Here is a 7589-nt window from a genome sequence, read left to right on the forward strand (position 1 = left end):
TTTACCTCGTAAAAACGATAAAAGTCGAACTTCCACGAAAATGTTTATGACCTGGAAACTAGTATGTGACGATTTGAAGTTATAATAAATACTATTAATTTCAAACAAAAATCTAAAATTAAATTAAAAATATATATATTTAATGACAGCTGGTCTAGCGTGCTGCAAGCAGGCGTCACAGACTGACAGTAAGTTACACGTACAGTCATTTCTTGGTCAGTTACTGCAATTATCCATTCTGTATTGCTTCATATTATGCCGAGCCGCTTAAATGGGTTGGCAGTCTCGAACCCGAACCCTGCAAGTGTTTGACACGGAGTTAAGCGCTGATACTGTGGAGTGGTGCCCATTACCACAGTGGTCTCATGTTCTGGCATGTGGGACTTACCAACTTCAAAAAGGCGATGATAAGGTAATGCAAAATATTTTTCGGCTGTATTTTATGATATTGTGTGGTGTTAGTGGTATCAGCGGGTCAATTCTAGATTGAAACGGTGTTTTCTGTTAATAGAAGACCGCAGAAGACTCTACTGCCCCGAGCAGAATCGGTCGACTTTATCTGTTTGACTGTAATCCGCAACCATCGTTCATCCCTCCACTGACTGAGACTCAGCGGATAGACACTCCTGCTATACTCGACCTCAAATGGTAAGTGAATCTCACTATTCATTCTTCTCACCTACACCATTACACACTCCATCCATATGTTCAGTATACTGTACTGTGTTTTGTACATTCTGTGTATGTTATATATATTGTTTGTTGTGTGTGATGGCATTCATCCATTTTCCACACCGCTTCTCCTGTGCAGGCTGAGGCAGGGCAACACCCTTGACAGATGGCCAGTAATGGAGTGGATGCTGATTCAAATGTTTTATGTAACTGACCTGACCAAAACACTTGAATTCTGAGTGCTTGTGTTGTTGTTTTTTAATTCCTCAGGTGTCACGTGCCGATATCAGAGCGCCCATTGTTGGGTATGGCCACTGCAAGTGGAGAAATCCAATTGTACAAGCTTATGGAAACTCAGGTGACAAATCACACTGATGACGCATTAGGAATGGCACATTCTAGAACTGTTCTAGATATTATAAAAAATAATCTCTGTTTACAGAACCAAGTATTATTTCAGGTTATAATAATCAAAGAAAAACCCAGCCAATGGGATTATGTTGGAAATGTATAACCAGACGTTCATCTTTTGAAGGGAACCCTGGCTAAAGTGGAGAGAACGAAAACTAAAGGGTGTTTAGAAAGTTTTATTTGTCTACAGGCATCTTCCCATTCTTTTCTCCTCTTCTTATCGCTAGGAAAGCAATAAAGACTTGTGTCGGTTCTCTTGTTGCCCTTTGAGTGAAAATTACAACCAAAAGCACAATGTGTCATTGTATCAGTATTTTATTTTCCAAGTTGCTTATTCTGAATGGTGTTGCAATAAGAATAGTGCCATAGCTCACCTAATGCAACCGTTTTACGTAATCAAAATAATGGGACCCCCACACAGTCCAAAATATGTATGAAATTATGTGGATTTTTGAAATAATGTAAATCTTTAATAGGTTTTTTACTACATATTTTAGTATGTGGTTTTTTAAGAAACATACTTTATGTTCCCTAATAAATATCAAGCCAAAAAAAAAAAAATATATATATATATATATATATAATTTTGAATGCTGAAATGCATTTTATTTTATTTCTTTCCTTAATCCATTGACCCCATTGACTTCTATAGTATTTTTTCAGCTTTAAACCTTGTAGGCATTGGACACTGTATTATATTTGTTGTATTTGTACTTCATTAAGTGTCTTCTGCCTGTCTGGACTGTATCTCCAGTAGCAGGGCACGTGTGGTCTGGAGTATGAATTGAGCACAGAGTTGGGTCCTGACAGACTGGCCTTGTCTTTAGACTGGTCCACAGGTAGAGGTGAGAGGTAAGGTGTGCTCATCATTGATGGACTGATGATTTGGCATTGCATTGTCTCTGTATATAATAGTAATTATTGTGTTTTTGCAGCAGTGATGTGCGTGTGGTGTCCAGTGACTCGAGCGGCTCTATCACAGCGCTGTCTCTGGGGGAAGCCAGTTTAACCGCTGTGTGTCAGTGGAAAGCTCATGACTTTGAAGCCTGGATTTCAGCATTCAGTTACTGGGATACACAAATAGTTTATTCAGGTATGAAGAAAAACAGCAAGCTAAAGGGGCTGTTTGTGGTGCTGTTGCTTGTATGGTCACTGATTCAGGGCTGGTAATTTAAAGACAATTAAAAGCATTTTTATTCTTTGAAATAAAGCTGAAATTATATATATATATATATGTGTGTGTGTGTGTGTGTGTGTGTGGGAAGAGAGTTAAAAGCTAAATATTTTTATTAAAAACTATAAGCTTATAAAAAATATTTAAAATTTAAAAAATAATTATTAAAAATAGAATTAATTCAGAGTGTTAAGAAGTACTATAGAAGTAATGTTTTCATGTAAACGTATTTATTTGACTTAATCTTAATTTTGTGTAACTGCTGTCTCAGGTGGTGATGACTGCAAACTAAAGGGCTGGGATCTGAGAATGGGCCCTTCTTCCCCTACTTTCACCAGCAAAAGGTAAAACAGTAGATATGGTTTTCTTAATTATGTTCTATATGACTGTTTCATGCTGTTTAGCAGTCATAGTGAATAAATACTGCTTTCTTATCACACAGACACACTATGGGAGTATGCAGCATACACAGTAACCCCCATCGAGAGCACATACTAGCCACAGGAAGGTAAGTGCAGCCCAGTTAAAAAAAAATAACCCTCTACTGGGGTATATGGGTGACTATAACAAATATCTTTTTTGCATTCCTGTTTGCTCCAACAAGGCATTTCCATGACCTTTCAAAAGATTAAAAAAAACTACAGAGAAATGAATTATAGCAGATGTCAAATTTAGTCATTCCCTCAACAACTGTATTAAAGGAGAAGTTCACATCCAAAATAAAAATTTCCTGATAATTTATTCACCCCCATGTGATCCAAGATGTTCATGTCTTTCTGTCTTCAGTCGCAAAAAAAAAAATTAAGGTTTTTGAGGAAAATATTTTAGAATTTTTCTCCTTATAGTGGACCTTAATGGTGGCCAACAGGTTGAAGGTTTAAACTGCAGTTTCAATGCAGCTTCAAAGGTTTCTACACAATCCCAGCCAAGGAATAATGGTCTTATCTAGTGAAACAAATGGTAATTTTCTTAAAACAATAAAAATGTATGTACTTTGTAACCACAAATGCTTGTTTTAGACCAGCCTGACCTCACACATTACGTAATCATGTGTAACATAGGCGGAAGTTAACAAATAAGTGTGCAAAGGAAGTCAAACGGCCTTTACGAAAAAAGGGTAAAACAATGTTAGATGAACTAACCGTGCGTGACCTTTCCAGTGTGACTACGCAATGTGTAAACACTGTAAAGTCATAGACGCAGAGCTATTAGAGCATTTACGGTTAAAAAGTGTATACTTTTTTTTTCTTTTTTTTTAGAAAATGACCGATTGTTTTGCTTGATAAGACCTTTTTCCTCTGCCCTTTGAAGCTACATTGAAATTGCAGCTTGGACCTTCAACCCATTAGCCACCATTGAAGTCCACTATATGGAGAAAAATCCTGGAATGTTTTCCTCAAAAACCTTAAAGGAGAAGTTCACTTCCAGAACAAAAACTTAAAAACATAATTTACTGACCCCCTTGTCATCCAAGATGTTCATGTCTTTCTTTCTTCCGTCATAAAGAAATTACATATGACAAATGTACATGTATTTATTCCTTTTGCAGCTATGATGAGAACGTGTTGCTCTGGGACGGGAGGAACATGAAGCAGCCCTTGAGTGAGACCGCAGTGGGTGGAGGTGTGTGGAGACTCAAGTGGCACCCTAATCAAGAGCACCTGCTGCTAGCTGCATGTATGCATAATGATTTCCATATTCTCCACTGCCAGAAAGCCATGGGTAAGAATTACACTTACTGATATGCCTCTTTCTATGTCAGTTACAAAATGTACAAGAATTGTCCTCAAGTTCTCCTTGATGCCCTTGTTTGTAGAGGGACAAGATGCACCATGCCCAGTTCTGGCCTCATATATTCTACACAACTCTTTAGCATATGGAGCAGACTGGTCTAGACTACCCCTAAGCAGCTTCTCACCCCCGTCTCCTCAAGAGTCTCCTCAAACCAGCATTGGGCTCACAGAGTCTGGAGGCCATCTCAGGATCCATTATGAATCACCCACTGCTAGCTTTGACACCTCTCTGGAGGATGACTCAGGGCGGTACATACCTGACCAGAGTCCTTTACCAGAAAAAAGTTCAATTCCAGACCCCTTCACCAGCCCTGCTAGAGACTCCCAGTCTCTGTCCTGCCTGATGGCTACCTGCTCCTTCTACGACCACATGATGCATGTGTGGAGATGGGACTGGAGCCCAGAGGAAAAACAGAAGCCATCTGAACCCGCCCCCTCTTCCTGAACACCTTTTGAGGTTATTTGGACCTAAACGTTTCAATGCATTGTGTTGCTGTAACATCTGCAGTATTGCTTAGTATTCAGTATATGCAATTTCGAGTGTCATTTTTTGATTATATATTGTAGTTAGAAAATGTAAAGGACCTTTTCTAGTTTTACAATGAGAACCACACAAAGACCTTTTATAACAAATAAACCGTAACCCTTTTATAACAAATAACCGTATTTCAGCCAATAAATGCAAGCATCTAAAATTGTTTTTCCAAGGTAGAGGTTTTCAGTTTTTTTTTTTTAAATACGCCCAAATATAATTATCCTAGTGCAAGGGAACCCAATCCTAAAATGTAAAAATCATCTATATAGTTTCAACTTAAATTATGAAAAAATATTATTATTTTTATATGTTTAAAATATTATTTGTGACCCTGGGCCACAAAACCAGTCATAAGTAGCACGGGTATATTTGTAGCAATAGCCAACAATACACTGTATTGGTCATCGATTTTTCTTTTATGCCACATATTATTAAGCAAAGATCATATTCTATGAAGATATTTTATAAATTTCCTACCATAAATATATTAAATCTTAATTTTTGATTAGTAATATGCAATGCTATAAAAACTTCCTTTGGACAACTTTAAAGGTGATTTTCTCAATATTTTGAGTTTTTTGCACCCTCAGATTCCAGATTTTCAAATAGTTGTATTTCAGCCATATATTGTATTATCATAACAAACCATACATCAATGGAAAGCTTATTATTTTCAGCTTTCAGAATTTCAATTTTAAAACATTTACCCTTATGACTGGTTTTGTGGTCCAGGGTCACATTTGGAAATATTAATTTTTCACAGTATATATTCTATTATTTATTTAAATCTTATTTTTACATGAAAACCCCTGTTTTATGTAACTGTTCACTGGCAATATATTAGTTTTGCTACAGGTTCGACACTTTTTATTCCAGCAGTTTTTAATAATCCCCAGATGAAGCGTTAAATATGAAATAGTTTTAATCTTTCATGACTTCTGTTCATTGAACAGTTAAAGAAAACATCACACACTTGTTTACAGTCCATCAGCAAATCACTGAAACACAAAGTCCATTTAACGAGCAAAGTTCTTGGGATGTAGCTTGAACAGCTTCCCCTCTTGTGTTTTCTCTAATCCATATTTCTCAAGATTCTCCTCATTGAAAACCCCTTCCTCAATGTCTCTCTCGATCTGTGGGGCCACCACCTCGTTAAAGAGCATCTCTGGAGTCATGGGCTGCTCTGTGCCTGCTGGGGTCTTGTATGACACATATGGTTTCAGGTTAAATCCTTCCAGACTGGGCACCACAAACTCTGGTATCATGGCCTGTACAGGTATGAACTTTCTGCTGGAGGTGAGGACTCCAGTGGGTCTCGCGCCTCTGCTCTTGTAGAATGTCCTGGGCCCTCGCTTGCTCGTCCATTCTGCCATTCTGTCAGCTCCTCTCACGAGCCCCCGTGTTAGCGCTGACAGGACCCCCATTTTACAGTGATTTAACTGCAGCAACAACCTGTTCAGAAACCGTTTAAATTTTATTATTATTACAGTGTAACAATGACATAATATTCATTCTGTAAATATATCTATCAATTTTGAGCATTGTTTGAGTGAGATGTAAACTGACTACGATTTTTTAGTAGTAACAAAATTGTACATCAGTAGTATGTTATGAAGGAAGCAGGTTCACTGATGCTCCATGTGCAGCTGTAGTTTGGTAGTGAGCATGAACAATGAACATTGTCATCATAAACTATGTATTTTTGTATTATGTATCAAGCAAAAATGACAACAGAATTTACATCTCGACATCTTTTTAACGGTCGTCTTACTGCATTTGTTAGAAACACTAACTCAAAATGAAGAATGAACGCTATTACAGTTGCGTTGTCAAAACCATTCACCGCAATTATTTTTACACAACGCCAAAAAATAATGAAAACGTTGCTGGCCACGTATAAAGTATAATGTAATTAAATATAATGTAGAAATCAATAAAAAGACACACACTAACCTTGAACAGTGTGCTACTGTGCGTTCAAGAAGATCACTGTAGTCCCACGTTAAGCGTGGTAAAGACATCCACTGTGATTGGCCAAATCAGTCTGGAGCGAGCCAATAGGAGAAGCGATTACTGATTAGCGGCTTTGCGCTACTCCTCGGCAGTGTTGCCATGTCCGCTTGTTATAAGTTTCTTTGGGCTTGTTTTCTTATAAACTCAAAAATTCCATAGGTAAGTCGCAAGTTGCGTTGTTTTTTTTATTTGTTTGTTTGTTTGTTTGTTTGTTTTTTTTTAAAATCAGAATACATGCAAGTTTTGACCTTGCTGATTTATATTATAATATTTAGTTGTATAAATATTTAAATATAAATATACTATAAATATAAATAGTTGTATTTTATTAATGTATACATTACAAATTAATTATTAAATAAATATATATTAATTATTTTAAAAAAAATACTATTAAAATATATGTATAATTATTGGAAATGGCAATAGCAGAAAATGATAAAACAACTTTTTTTTAAACTGTGAGATTTTACACTAAGCCTGCATTTATTTGATCCAAAATTCAGCAAAAGCAGTAATATTGTGAAATATTTTTAATATTTAAAATATATTTAAAAAAAACTATATGTTATATTTAAAATAACTAAAATAACTTTTCTATTTGAATATATTTTAAAATGTAATTTATTCCTGTGATCGAAGCTAAATTTTCTGCGTAATTACTCCAGTCTTTAGTGTCACATGATCCTTCAGAAATCATTCTAATATGCTGATTTGCTGGTCAAGAAACTCTTTTTTTTATTATTATTTATTTATTATCATTTATCAAAATGTAAAACAGTTGAGTACATTTTTTCAGAATTCTTTGAATAGAAAGATCCAAAGATCAGCATTTATCTGATTTATTTCTTTTCAAAGAAAAAAAAGAAACCATCAGAGAAACATGGAAGAATTCTACTCAGCTATTTTCAACATAATAATAATAATAATAATAATAAATGTTTTTGAGCAGCAATTCATAATATTAGATGATTTCTGACAGATCGTATGG

General features: G+C 35.8%; 2 protein-coding genes across 5 annotated transcripts; one reads left to right on the forward strand and one right to left on the reverse strand.

Annotated features, from left to right (window-relative positions):
• Positions 1-16: 16 nt before the first annotated feature.
• Positions 17-5451, forward strand: dph7 (diphthamide biosynthesis 7). 4 transcript variants are annotated; one of them, XM_051110973.1, is made up of 9 exons: positions 17-412; positions 515-648; positions 943-1030; positions 1841-1935; positions 2022-2176; positions 2529-2601; positions 2700-2765; positions 3807-3979; positions 4074-5451. In XM_051110973.1, the coding sequence occupies exons 1-9, from the start codon at positions 272-274 to the stop codon at positions 4493-4495; spliced, it is 1347 nt and encodes a 448-aa protein (XP_050966930.1). In that variant the 5' UTR covers positions 17-271; the 3' UTR covers positions 4496-5451. The 4 variants fall into 4 exon arrangements, with proteins under 4 accessions (XP_050966930.1, XP_050966929.1, XP_050966928.1 ...); XM_051110972.1 differs by having other exon boundaries at positions 19-412; positions 512-648; XM_051110971.1 differs by having other exon boundaries at positions 19-412; positions 2019-2176.
• Positions 5452-5489: 38 nt separating this feature from the next.
• Positions 5490-6605, reverse strand: mrpl41 (mitochondrial ribosomal protein L41). The gene is made up of 2 exons (XM_051110976.1): positions 6539-6605; positions 5490-6037 (listed from the first exon to the last, which is right to left on the reverse strand). The coding sequence occupies exon 2, from the start codon at positions 6007-6009 to the stop codon at positions 5602-5604; it is 408 nt and encodes a 135-aa protein (XP_050966933.1). The 5' UTR covers positions 6010-6037; positions 6539-6605; the 3' UTR covers positions 5490-5601.
• Between the last annotated feature and the right edge of the window lie 984 nt (positions 6606-7589).

Source organism: Labeo rohita, chromosome 5, assembly GCF_022985175.1.
Source record: "Labeo rohita strain BAU-BD-2019 chromosome 5, IGBB_LRoh.1.0, whole genome shotgun sequence".
NCBI lineage: Eukaryota > Metazoa > Chordata > Actinopteri > Cypriniformes > Cyprinidae > Labeo > Labeo rohita.